Raw genomic sequence first — 15000 nt, 5'->3', positions numbered from 1 at the left:
TTTAAATTAGGCTACTTGGTGCAGGTGCTATTAAAAAAAATTCAGAAAGTGTAATTTAAAATAGTATAGGAGGCAAATTATTTTATAGCATATTAGTCTTTTAGTGGAATGAATTTCTGTTTCAATTTCCAAACATAAAATTAATTGATTCAAAAATGTTTCTGCCTTGGACCTCTGGCAATGTACTATAAATAGTATCATCAATTTCATCTTCATCGTCATCATTTTCTCCCATTTGCTGTTCTTCTTGTATGCCGAATTTTCGTGAATGGTCTTTCATTGCTGTGATCGAGGAGTGATACAATGAACATTTAGGGCAAGTTCGCCTTTTGAGAAGTGATACCCCTTTCCCATCTTGTTTCTTGAGAGATGGGCAATACTCATCATAGCAATTTATCTTTAGCTGTTTTGAAAGGAAAAAACTTGGAAATAGGCTTAATTTGCCTATGTTTTGATGACATCATCTTGGGTCTGGCCCCCCCCCCCCCCTCCCCCATGTCAACACATGTCAACATTTGGTAGACCCCCCCTCCCCCCCTAGCTGATGACGTAATATGTGAACGCTCCCTAAGAGGTGTCAGCTTTAACTCACTCAATCCTGGAGACTTTTGCTACTTTACAAAATTGAAAAAAATGTATTAAAATGAGCATGTACATAGATATAGCTTTATTCAACTACCATTAACATGTAAAAATCTAAAAACATTAGCTTTGATACTACGCCTATAATTTGTCTCAGAAAAATGTAATAAATAGACATGGGGTAAAAGTAACCCGGGTAAACTACGGATATAGTCGGTGTTAGGGTTTAGTGAGTTAACCCGATAACTCTGCCGTCGTATGACAAAAGGAGGTAAATGCCATGGGGTTAGTTTTGAACTATGGCCGGAAATGTGTTCGAAAATTTAAGGATTTATTTTATGTTTCAATTTCAAATTTGTATTAGTTCTGATAGTATAAAATTGCACATTACTATCTATGTGACCTAGATGGTATTGTATGTCTTGAAATGAGGATTCCCATAATATAAATAGCTCATTTTGTTTACGTTGGCACTTGTGTCATTTTACCATATGGCGGCAGAACTGCTGTTAAAGATTTGGCCAGAAAATTCGTCCTTCATATATCGATGGATTTAAATGACCCTCGTCTTGGCAAAAACTCTCAAACCTGGGACATTTCAAAGTTCCATATTTGAGAGTTTTTTTACCAAGACAATGAGGGTCACTGAAATCGATAAAATGGTCGATTTTTGAAGGTCGCGTTTTCTGGCCAAATTTATAAATACGTATTTTTCGGGAGTGCGGCGATTGACAGTTATAGATAGTTCGAAGATGACGTCACTCAGATCTTTGTTATTCTTTTTTTGCCATCCGCGTTTATGAGTAATGCTCACTGAACTGTATTAACCAGACTATAAACGTTCATGGATACACACAGTTTTGTGTGTTGGTCCGTTATACTTCCGGATGGCAATGTTATGAGCTTCTTAGCCAAGCGCATACTATCTATACGATAAATCACAGACACCGTGAATTGATGTGTCAAAGACGTCGCGTGCTAACCAAATTTACTACCCACTTAATGCCCTCTCTGATTGCTATATTACGTACCCACTGCATCGAAAACATTGAGTATGCACTGTGTGCAGGACAGTAAACTGGGTCAAAGCCAATAGATAGTATGCGCTTGGCTAAGAAGCTCATAACATTGCCATCCGGAAGTATAACGGACCAACACACAAAACTGTGTGTATCCATGAACGTTTATAGTCAGGTTAATACAGTTCAGTGAGCATTACTCATAAACGCGGATGGCAAAAATCAATAACAAAGACCTGAGTGACGTCATCTTCGAACTATCTGTAGGCTACGTGGCAGGATTACCAGCTTGTCACCACAGATTATAGATAGATAGATAGATAGATAGATAGATAGATAGATAGATAGATAGATAGGAAGCCAGATGAATGGCAGATGGATCAATGGAAGGATTGATGGATAGATGGATAGATAAATTGAGAGAGAGAGTGTACGTTTGTGCGTGAGAGAGAGAGAGAGAGAGAGAGAGAGAGAGAGAGAGAGAGAGAGAGAGAGAGAGAGAGAGAGAGAGAGAGAGAGAGAGAGAGAGGTGGGGATTCCCCTGTGCTTATTACCTACCAACATGATGAAAGATCACGGATGCGTTGCCTGTAGGACAGACAGATTAGAGGTACGACGTGGAGAAGTGGAGGCCGATGAGGTCATGTTTGCCGATGATAGCAAGCCATATAAGGAAACACACAGTCCAATGCGATTCTATTTTTTAGGTACGGTATATACAAATCATCATCTCGCGGTGTTTCATCGATTCAACTCCCTTGCACAGCTGAGTTTTTGATAACCTCCGTGCATTCAACTGTCTGTTCAGGTATTCTATTGTGTCAATTATAACACGTCTGTACAATAAAATTTCCTTTTTGGGATGCAATAAATTATTATTATTATTATTATTATTATTATTATTATTATTATTATTATTATTATTATTATTATTATTATTATTATTATTATTATTATTATTATTTTATATTTATTTTTTTAAAATTATTATTATTATGATTGTTATTATTTATTATTATTATTATTATTATTATTATTATTATTATTATTATTATTATTATTATTATTATTGTTGTTATTATATTATTATTATTATTATTATTATTATTATTATTATTATTATTATTATTATTATTATTATTTTGTTGTTGTTATTATTATTATTATTATTATTATTATTATTATATTATTATTATTATTATTATTATTATTATTATTATTATTATTATTATTATTATTATTATTATTATTATTATTATTATTATTATTATTATTCTATTATTTATTGTTATTATTATTATTATTATTATTATTATTATTATTATATTATTATTATTACTATTATTATTATTATTATTATTCTACCGCTGCTTAGTATATTATTAACAATTTGTTTTCATCTTTTATTATTAAGTACAAATGCACCCTTTGTATTATATTATACATCTCATGTGTTCCTAGATGCATCCAACTGTTTGTCTTTAGCTGTAGATAGTTCGAAGATGACGTTACTCGGGTCTTTGTTATTGTTTTTTGCCATCCGCGTTTATGATTAATTGGATTCAATAGTCTGATGTCACGTCGCACAGGCATGGTGGCCATCGTGGTTCTAAACAAAGAAAATCGGTACTTTTTATTCTTCATGCTGGCTAGAACTTTTCCACATGTCATGTGATCAGAATGTGTAAAAATCAAAACATGATCAGTTTTATAATGTTTTTTATCCCCTCTGGATACGCTTTTATGCTCGTCGGAGAAATATTGTTCCGATAGTATAGAGCCAGTTACTAAGTTACCATGCGTCATTACGAGGGAAGTGACGTTAGGACTGTTGAAGTGTATTCTCACTAAACTGTATTAATCGGACTATAAACGTTCAAGGTTACACATAGTTTTGTGTGTTGGTCCGTTAACCTTCCGGATGGCAATGTTGTGATTTCTTAGCCAAGCGCGTACTATCTCTATGTATTTTACCGCTACTTAGAATATTTACAATTTATTCTCGTCTTTTATCATAAAGTACAAATACACTTACGTACTCTGCAAAAACCCGTATTTAAAAATTTGGCCAGAAAACTCGTCCTTCAAATATCGATCGATTTAAATGACCCTCATCTTGGCAAAAAACTCTCAAACTTGGGACTTCGCGAAGTCACAAACACACAAACACAAACACACAAACACACACACATACACACACAAACACACACACACATACACACACAAACACACAAACACACACACACACAAACACACACACACACACACACACAAACACACACACACACACACAAACACACACGATTTATATTTGACATCGACATTGATCAAGTTCTGACTCGTGACAAAGCAAGTTTCTGAACGATCCATTCAAGGTAGGCAGAGACAACAATTATATGTTTCGATTCTTTACAATTCCAAATGTTATGTGTGATTATATAGGAATACCCGTGCAAAACAAACAAAACAAGAAAAACCCTCATAATTACTCTCTTTATATAACCCGACAAAGTGTAAACTAGAGAGTATATTTGTGTCCCTTCGTCTCGAAACGGTCGGAATGAATTGGACCCCGAAAAGTGACTTTAGAATTAAATTGATAGTAAATACCAATTTTTGAGCTTTTGTATTGTGAGAAATTGTCTTCATTCTGTAACATAACAAATCGAAACAAACCCCACGTTTCATATTTTTGTCAATAAATTCAATTTTTTGCACCCAAGTCATCCGACATAATACCGTTTAGGAACGAGGGGTCACATTTATGTCTATAGATAGAATGCGCTTGGCCAAGGAGTTCACAACATTGCCATCCGGAAGTATAACGGACCAACACACAAACTCTGTGTAACCATGAACTTTTATAGTCTGGTTAATACAGTTTAGTGAGAACAACTCACAAACGCGGATGGCAAAAGCAATAACAAAGGCCTGAGTGACGTCATCTGCATACTATCTATAAATGCAGCGTTAGATTCTTCTTCGATTCCTCGTTGTTTTGTGTGTGATTCATTGATTGCTTTATCTATTTTTAAACATTCGCTTGAAACATAGAGATATCATCTGTTTCGATTTTAGTAGATGATAATACGAGAAGCAAGATAGGCGTCTGGTATGTGTTGTATTGTGCGTGTGTATGAGTGTGTGCTTGTGTGTATCCATGAACGATTATAGATAGAATGCGCTTGTCCAAGGAGTTCACAACATTGCCATCCGGAAGTATAACGGACCAACACACAAACTCTGTGTAACCATGAACTTTTATAGTCTGGTTAATACAGTTTAGTGAGAACAACTCACAAACGCGGATGGCAAAAACAATAACAAATGCCTGAGTGACGTCATCTGCATACTATCTATAGTCAGGTTTATACAGTTCCGTGAGCATTTCTCATATACGCGGATGACAAATAACAATAACAAAGACCTGAGTGACGTCAACTAAGAACAATCTATACTTCCGGATGGCAATGTTGTGAACTACTTAGCTAAGTGCATACTATCTATTGGTGACGTCATCTTCGATAGTATGCGCTTGGCTAAGAAGCTCATAACATTACCATCCGGAAGTATAACGGACCAACACTCAAAACTATGTGTATCCATGAACGTTTATAGTCAGGTTAATACAGTTCAGTGAGCATTACTCATAAACGCGGATGGCAAAAAACAATAACAAAGACCTGAGTGACGTCAACTAAGAACTATCTATACTTCCGGATGGCAATGTTGTGAACTTCTTAGCCAAATACATACTATCTATTAATGTGTTGTTTTTTGTTGTTGTTTTTTTCTAACGCTTTTTACACGTTTTCTCTAGTTCCAATGTGTTTCTCGCTCAATTCTTCTGCCATTGTGTTGTCTTGAAGAATGAAAACAACTCACCTAGCCGTGCCATTTGATAAAGTCGATAAGATCGTATTTTGACTTTTAAAATCAAACCGTGCTCATCCAGACTCACTTAGTGAGTGCACGATCTATCGAAATGCACTGGTACAGTAACTTTGCTTTGAGATTTTAACGAAAACTTTTATTGTGGCTTTATTATTCAAGTTGGATAATGCAGCGTGTGGTAGAACAGTGGTTTGACTGATTCTGGGATTGACGTGTCTGTGGATAGATAGATAGAAGATAGATAGATAGATAGATAGACGATAGATAGATAGATAGACGATAGATAGATAGATAGATAGATAAATAGATAGACAGATAGACAGATAGACAGACAGATAGATAGATAGATAGATAGATAGATAGATAGATAGATAGATAGATAGATAGATAGACAAATAGACAGACAGATAGATAGATAGACAGATAAATAGATAGATAGATAGATAGACAGACAGACAGACAGACAGACAGACAGACAGACAGACAGATAGATAGATAGATAGATAGATAGAAGATATATATATATATATATATATATATATATATATATATATATATATATATATATATATTATAGGTAGAAGATATATAAATAGAATATATATATATATATATATATATATATATATATATATATATATATATATATTTATGAGTGTTGGTGGGTACTTGTAGGTACGAAAGTGATCGATAATGGTGGTTAGAGCTAATATATAATGTAAATTTACATTACATATATATATATATATATATATATATATATATATATATATATATATATATATATATAAGATATATAGATAGATGATATATATATATATATATATATATAAGATATATAGATAGATTTATAGATATATAGATAGATAGACGATATATAGATAGATATATAGAAGATATAATAGACAGACAGAGCAGACAGACGGACAGACAGATAGACAGACAGACACACAGAAAGAAGGAAAGATAAATAGATAGATAGATTGATTTATAGATAGATGATGGATAAATACTATATAGTTATATAATAATACAAACCACGAAATAAAAGTGCTCGGCGTTAATGTTAAAGGAGCGGTAAATATCTATAAATAAAATAGAATTTACTGCTTACTTGTACAGATGTTTCATGCCACTAGGGCAATCTTCGGGAAGTGTAATCGATATTGTTGTTTACTATTATTTATGATTGTGTGTTGATAATCTCAACACCAAAACATCACAGGAAGTACGAAACAACACCCAATCATTTAAACAACAATAATGATTGCACTTCCTGTAGATTGCCCTAGTGGCATGAAACAGATCTGTAGAAGTCAACAGTAATTTTATTTTATTTATTTATAGATAGATAGATAGATAGATAGATAGATAGATAGATAGATAGATAGATAGACAGATGGATAGATGGATAGATGGATAGATGGATAGATGGATAGATAGATGGATGGATAGATAGATAGATAGATAGATAGATAGATAGATAGATGGATAGATAGATAGATAGATAGATGAGAGAGAAACAGGCATATAGACGGACAGATAGATAGATAGATAGATAGATAGATAGATAGACTAATCATTTCAGAAATCTAATTTAGATAGTTATTATATATTGTGTACTCATGTCTTTTCACGAAAGTAATGAAATGCATCTATCTCTTTCTTTACCAGACAATCTTCTGTCATCTGATTTTGAAGACATCTCATTGCAATACAACACTCACACCAAAGGAAATATCATATTATTACTAACCCACCGCTTCATAACTGCCACCACTTCTGCTCTTCCACAACCGAGAAATAAAACCAGCTGCTTGTACAATCTTTCTTTAGAAGATCTGTGTCTCAACAGCAACATCAAGAACAGCATCGTCAAAAATTATTATAACAGCTGATCATCACCAACAATCGTATTCGTATCACAATGATCTGGTCCGCACTTGCAACGGGATTTGTGGGCCTCCTGACCCTGGTGGTCCTCTATGTGGTCTACGCGTCCAGACACTATTTGACCTTCAAAAGAATGGGGATCAAGTCCTTGACCCCGTGGCCCGCCATGGGATGTTTCCCTTTGTTGGGGAAGATTGGTTTTGTGGAGTTCCAAAAGTACATGTACCAGAAATTCAATTCAGAGAAGGTGAGTAAGTGAGTTGTTACGGTCTACCTATGGAGGGGGTGGATTTCTTCACCACGGGGGAACATATGCTTCTTTTACTTGTTTTTTTTAACCCTCTCCTTACCACCCATAGGAAAATCGTCACATTTGTTACGATGAAACCGTCACTTTTCTCATCCAGATTTCATTTCTTTTTGCTTTCGCTAAAAAACCCCGACATTTTGAAAATGTTTCATACTGTGGAACAATATTATGTATAGAATGTGCTTGTTGCTTTTCTGTTTGAGTAAGAAAAGTCTATTTTGTGTCGGGTGGGTGTGAATTTTCGGGGGGAAATTCTAAAAATGGCTGGTAAGGAGAGAGTTACGGTTATCTGATCAGAGAGATGAATGGCGTACCATGATCACCGATGTCTGGTACAGACTTGGTACTTGAAGAAGAAGAAGAAGAAGAAGAAGACTTGTGGATTCTCTGTGAGGCTATGTGGTCTTGTGGTATGACACAAGTAGTATTAGATCGGAAGGTCCATAGTTCGAGCCTCGCACGGTACATAATTGAGTCCTTTGAAAAGGTTCTTTATTCATATTCTATCACCGTACACCGTAACGTGAGTACATGGTCGTTAATAGCGTTGTCTTTGTCGGAATTAAAAAAAAAATCAAATTTTTACCCAAATCAACCTGAACTTAAAGGACCTCATTTTCCTCCCGTTTTATTCACATTCTCTCACCGTACTCAGGTGTAAAATGAGTACCTGGCCGTTAACAGCGTTGTTTTTGTCCCCCCAAAAATTTGTAATATCGCCTTACAGGCATCATGTCTTGTTTTACATGGTAAATGTTGCTGTTGGTCAAGGACCCCTTTGTAAAACGATTTGAGCACGTTTTGTGGATATTGCGCTATATAAAAGCTCAAGTTCTAGCTTCAGGTTGATTTTGCCAATGTTTGGTGATGGAATGTGAGTTGTTGACTTACTGACATACTATCCAGCGTCGTCCTCATTGCCGTTGGCTGTCCACACTCTGCGACGCCAAATGTCTGCCCATTCCTCGAAAGATTGAAAATGGAGAGGCTTCGTATGGAAACAAAACAGACAATGGGCGTTTCGGGTACAAACCCTTCGTCAGCACAACAATACACAAATTAACTCGGAAAACAAATAAAATAAAATAAAATTCAAAATACCTTGTATCGTACCGTACTCAATGGTGGTTGCACTATGAATGCATTTTGAATTTTACTTTATTTTATTTATTTTCCATGTTTGTGCTGACGAAGGGATGGAACCCGAAACGCCCATTGTCTGTTTTGTTCCCATACGAAGCCTCTCCATTTTCACTCTTTCGTTTGAATTTTCACGATCACCGGCTTCAGGCAGCCCCGACCGTTTTCTACTTGCCCATTCCTCTCGTCTGTTGACGGTATCGTATCTCTTCCGTTCATATATGCCAATAACTCTCTCCTTACTTTCTTACTTACTTACTTACTTACTTACTATCCAGTGTTCTCCTCATTGACGTTGGCTGCTCGCACTTTGCGATGACACAAATATGTCAGTCCATTCCTCCCGTCTGTTGATGGTATCGTACATCTCTCTTCCATTCATCTCGGTCCACAACTCTCTCCTTGGTTACTCACTATCCAGTGTCGTCCTCATTGACGTTGGCTGCCCACACTCTGTGATGACAAATGTCTGCCCATAGGGAATGAGATTAGCGGAAGAGTAGCGTCCCTTGATTGGACGTCACCGGCGGAAAAGTTATTAGAGAGAGAACGTCATGTTGGTTGTGCGCATGAGTCTCTCGTCCTCGCTTCCGGTGAAAGCGGCTTGAGATACTTCACCGCAAGCGAGGACGAGAGAGACGCATGCGCAAAGCCAAATTGACGTTCTCTATGTAAGGTGACGTCCAATCAAGGGACGCTACTCTTCCGCTAATCTCATTCCCTATTCCTCCCGTCTGTTGACGGTATCGTACAACTCTCTTCCATTCGTATCTGTCCATTCTAAGATATAATTTATATAACTGGACCGTGGTCTTCCTCTTCTTCGTTTGCTCTCCTTTTTTCACCTGTTCTACATCTTTCATTAGGATGCATCAGTTTCTGCATATGTGATCGAAAAAAAACTTAGATTCCTTTTTAATGACTCATGGGCAAAAATGTTTGGTGTTTCCCTAGAAGATGTCGAAAATCAAATGTAAATATTTAAAATTGTAATTGTTTAAGAAAAATCCCTCTTTGAAATCAGGAGAATACTTTATAGACACCCTGTAAGTGGCCGAGTGGTTAGGGCATAGCACTGAGACCCGGAAGGTCCCTGGTCGAGCCCCGTATCAGGCATTTTCGTTTTTTTTTCCTTTGGCAAGATTATTAACCGCCAAATTTGCTCAAATGGACAACATGGGTGATTACTGTTGACATTAGACATCTTGTTTGATGAATTATCTATATATTACTCCGTGGAATGCCTAGGCGACGGTATCTTATGATGTCATGGGGAAGGTTTTAATTATTATTATTATTATTATTATTATTATTATTATTATTATTATTATTATTATTATTATTATTATTATTATTATTATTATTATTATTATCATTATCATTATTATTATTATTATTATTATTATTATTATTATTATTATTATTATTATTATTATTATTATTATTATTAATATTATTATTATTTGTTTTGTTGTTTGTTTGTTTTTTGTTTTTTTTTTTGTTTTTGTTTTTTGTTTTTTTGTATTTATTTATTTATTAATTAATGTATGTATTTTTTTGTTTGTTTGTTTATTTGTATAATTATTTACACAAATTAATTGGTACATACTATTAACGTTTACATACACACTGAATTTGGTCTGTGACAAAAATTTACCATATTTCTCAAATTTTGCCTTTTCTCTAGGTATATGGCTACTACGAGGCCAGTAGACCAGTTCTAGTGGTCAAAGATTTGGACATGTTGAGGGAAATCATGGTGAAGAACTTCAACTGTTTCGTCAACAGACGAACTTTCCCCTCGGAGGAACCTTTTAACCATGCCCTGACCGTACTGGAAGGTTTGAAGACTCTCAGTCCTTAGATTGTTAAACACTTCAATGAAACTGGTGGTGGTGGTGGTAGTAGTAGTAGTAGTAGTAGTAGTAGTAGTAGTAGTAGTAGTAGTAGTAGGAGGAGGAGGAGGAGGAGGAGGAGGAGTTGTAGTAGTAGTAGTAGTAGTAGTAGTAGTAGTAGTAGTAGTAGTAGTAGTTGTAGTAGTAGTGGTAGTGGTAGTGGTAGTGGTAGTAGTGGTAGTGGTAGTGGTAGTGGTAGTGGTAGTAGTGGTAGTTGTAGTAGTAGTTGTAGTAGTAGTAGTAGTAGTAGTAGTAGTAGTAGTAGTAGTAGTACTAGGAGGATGAGGAGAAGTAGAGTAATAGTAATGGTTGTAGTATTAATAGGTGTGGTAATATTGTAGTGCTTGCAGTAGCAAAAGCAGTAGGAGTAGGATTAGCAGTGATGATGATGATGATGATGATAATGATGATGATTTTAAAAAAAATCTTGAACAAAAATGGATATATGCCTGCTTACTCATCGTAAACTACTCCATGATCAAAACGCCGTTTCTCACGTCCATCCCCACTCCTATTCACACCTCTATGCAACGATGTAAGTCTACTAATCTGTCTACTTGGGTATTTCAGATGACCACTGGCGTCACGTGAGAAATACAGTAAGCCCAACGTTCAGTTCTGGCAAGTTGAAAAAGATGTGTCTTCTCGTGGAGCAGACGGCAGAGTTGTTGAAGTCAAACCTCCGAGAGGCATGCCGGGAAGGCAAGGAGATTGAGTTGAAGAATGTGATTGGCTGTTATACAATGGACGTCATCGCTAACACAGGGTTTGGGGTCAGCATCGACTCTCTTAATGATGAGTAAGTACACACAATCATAGATACACGCACATATCAGCACATGTAATTGAATGCTCTTAATGATGAGTAAGTAATGGATAAGAACTGATGCATAACACAGATAAAATTTCTCGGAGATATGTACAGAAAAAACTGAAACGGAACTGAAAAGATTGCACTTACGGGTAAAGTTGCTGGGAAAAAAAGAAGAGGGAGACAGAGGATAGATTACATTGACAATCTGAACAGATGGATTGGTGGAGGAGGAACTGGAATCGAACTATCGAGAAGATCTGAGGACAGATATGGTTGGAGGGACATGATCGCCGATGTCTGCAGCAGGCCTGGCACTTGATGATGATGATGATGATGATGATAATGATAACACAGAATAATATAGTTACACACACAAACGTACACAGAATGGATCGTGAAACATTTGGGATTGGCTTTCTGTTTGATAAAAGAAAAATAATTTTATAGATAGTATGCACTTGGCTTAGGAGTTCACAACATTGCCATCCGGAAGTAAAACTGGCCAACACACAAAACTATGTGTAACCTTGAAGGTTTATAGTCTGGTTAATACAGTTAAGTGAGAAGTACTCATAAACGCGGATGGCAAAAAACAATAACAAAGACATGACTGACGTCATCTTCGAACTATCTATATACAAAAACGAAAGAAGTCCGCTGCCTGCTCCCAAATGGTTCACGATACATTCTGTCTATTCTTTGTCGTTGTTTTAAATAATGCAATAGGCTGCTGTTGCCCAGCTAAACAACCTGATTTTATTGATAAATGATGATGATGATGATGATGATGATGATGATGATGATGATGATGATGATGATGATGATGATGATGATGATGATGATGATATTACTGCCGTACTCTGGAAAAGCCCATATGTTAAAAAAATTTGGCCAGAAAACTCGTCCTTCAAATATCGATCGATTTAAATGACCCTCATCTCGGCAAAACTCTCAAACCTGTGACTTCGCGAAGGTGGTGGTGATGGTACTGATTTCACAATAACTGCCGATGATGGATTTATAGAAATAAATAACGTTGGTGGTTATTGAATCTGTGAGTACGTATATGAACTTTTACGAATTGTGCGGCTATGTGGTCTAGTGGTATGGCACTTGCTTTCGGATTGTAAGGTCCTGGGTTCGAGCCTTGCTCGCTCGCTCCGGCGCATAGTTGAGTCCCTCCTTGGAAAAGGTTCTTTTACTCACATCCTCTCACCGTCCTCATGTGTAAAACGAGTACCTGGCTATTAACATCATTGTCTCTGTTGGAAAAGTATTGTAAAATCGCATAAAAGGCGTCATGTCTCGTTCTACATGTTACTTGTTGCTGGTGGTCAGGACCCCTTTGAAAGTGCTTTGAGCACGTTTAGTAGATAATGCACTGTAACTACTCAATTTTATCTAATTCTAATTTTATTCAATTTTATTTCATTTCTTTTTTCTCAGATCCAGATTTGTAACAGAGGCCAAGAAAATGATGAATTTCGGCGAAGGATTTTTCGCTTTGATTTTCCTGTTCCCATTCCTGTTAAAAATCATGTCCAAATTCGGCATCGGCTTGTTCCCAAAGGAGTCCATCACCTTCTTCAACTCATTCTTGGAGGCTGCCATGAAGAATCGGGGTGGAGACGAGGCGATGAGTCAGAAAAAACACGACTTTGTTCAGCTGATGGTTGCCGAAGAGATGAAGAGGAAGAATTCTTCAGCAACAACGGAGAATGGGTCTTCTGCTGCAGCTGCTGAGGATGAGCATCATGAAAGGAAAGGACTGACTCGTTTGGATATACAGGTTAGCACTGCGGTGAAGTCTCGGGTTTGAGAGTTTGTTGACAAGACAAGGGTCATTTTAATCGGTTGAAATTTGAAGGACAAGTTTTCTTACGAAAATTGCACGTACGTGTTTTTTCAGAGTGCTTGTCAATAAATTTATTGTGAACGGAACCATCTTGATTGGATTGGGTCAACATGCACTTATTTGCAGGTCTGATAACCCAATTCTTTAAGGGCTCAATGTTGGGATGGAAATCTTTTAAAAATGACGCAAAATATTGTCCATCACGACAATGTTAAACTTGGCCCATAAGTGGGTTCGGATATCAGACCTGCATGTATGTACACGTCGGATTAGGTCGACAATCTCTTATTCCCAGGTTTCATAATTAATTCTGTTATGGGCTCATTGTTGTATGGTATAAATACTGTCAATCAAACGCAATTTTTTATCTAATACGATTAAATCAAGCCCATAATTGAGTTCGAATATCAGACCTGCACATATGTACACATCGTCATGGAATTCTCCCCATTCCTTGTACCTTTTCTATAGAGCATCAACATCTCCTTTCTTTTCATTCAAAGGGTCAGGCATTAATTTTCATCTTGGCTGGCTATGATACGGTGTCCAATGCATTGTCTTTTGCAATATTCCTCCTCGCACACAATCCAGATGTTTTAAGCAAAGTAAGTAGACGTTTTGTATGGCTATATTTAATTGATTTTAGAAAGGCTTTTGATATAATTGACGACAAAGTGGTATGGAAAGTGATCTAACATAAGTTGCCCTTGTAATTTGTAAAATGTATCCAAGAATTATACAAAAATATGTAATAAAAGGAATTTTTTCGTGAAAACACTGCGTTTAAATAATATTATTTAGATAATGTTGGTGAATGACAAGGATGTCTACCTTCCCCAATTATATTTTGATTAAAGTGTAATCTGATCATGAAGCTAATCGCTAAAACCTATGCTTGAAATAAGCGTGGCTAGTAGTAGAAAAAATATCAACGCAGCACATGGGACTTGCATTTATTTGATATACACGTTGGGATATTGACGACTCTGCAGCAGTATTTATCATTCAACCTATATAAGATTTCTCGACGAGATAAGACTATGTGACATGTTATTGAAATGCAATGAATGAGAATTGTCTTCGAATGTTCTGGTTGAGGAATAAATGTGGAGGCATATTGATGAACCCTTTTCTTTCCAACCTTAGGAAAATTGTCACATTTATTTTATTACAATGAAACCAACAATTTTATCATTCTGATTTCTTTTGTACATTACAAAATTTAAAGAATTAAAAAAATATATAACTATAAAAAACTAGACACTGTGTTGTAGAGCTCGTTTTACTGAATGATATTACGTATAGAATGTACTTGTTGCATTTCTCTTTGAATTAGAAAATTCTATTTTTGTGTTGGGGAAATAGCTGGTAAAAAGAGAGTTAACTATTTGTAAACTGTGAAAATATTCATCATCATCATCATTGCCTTTTTCACCCTGGGTCAGGGTATAGGCCACAGACAAACAGTTTTCATCCTTCTCTATCCTGAGCTAACTTTTTAATCTCATTCCAGGTCTTACCACTTCTCTGTATATCAGCTTCTTTAATTCTTCTCCATGTTCCTCGTGGCCTTCCCCTTGATCTTCTGCCCTGAGGGT

The 15000-nt window shown here is 36.0% G+C and overlaps 1 protein-coding gene across 4 annotated transcripts in view; it reads left to right on the top strand.

The window, feature by feature from the left end:
- The first annotated feature begins 2202 nt into the window (after positions 1–2202).
- Positions 2203–15000, top strand: part of LOC144977649 (cytochrome P450 3A31-like) — a 46826-nt gene continuing 34028 nt past the window's right edge. For 2 of the 4 annotated variants that reach the window (XM_078923074.1, XM_078923069.1), the window contains exons 1-6: positions 2203–2409; positions 7170–7635; positions 10526–10679; positions 11304–11532; positions 12994–13336; positions 13906–14007. In XM_078923074.1, the coding sequence (XP_078779200.1) occupies positions 7423–7635; positions 10526–10679; positions 11304–11532; positions 12994–13336; positions 13906–14007 (1041 nt within the window). In that variant the 5' untranslated portion in view covers positions 2203–2409; positions 7170–7422. Of the gene's footprint in view, positions 2410–5470; positions 5595–6795; positions 6818–7169; positions 7636–10525; positions 10680–11303; positions 11533–12993; positions 13337–13905; positions 14008–15000 lie in introns of those variants that run through there. The other 2 variants (XM_078923070.1, XM_078923071.1) reach the window with 2 other exon arrangements.

This window comes from Berghia stephanieae, chromosome 7 (assembly GCF_034508935.2).
Source record: "Berghia stephanieae isolate SIO BIC M18660-M18661 chromosome 7, UCSD_Bste_1.3, whole genome shotgun sequence".
Lineage (NCBI taxonomy): Eukaryota > Metazoa > Mollusca > Gastropoda > Nudibranchia > Aeolidiidae > Berghia > Berghia stephanieae.
The sequence above is the reverse complement of the archived record's forward strand: the minus strand, read 5'-3'. Positions and strand labels throughout refer to the sequence as shown.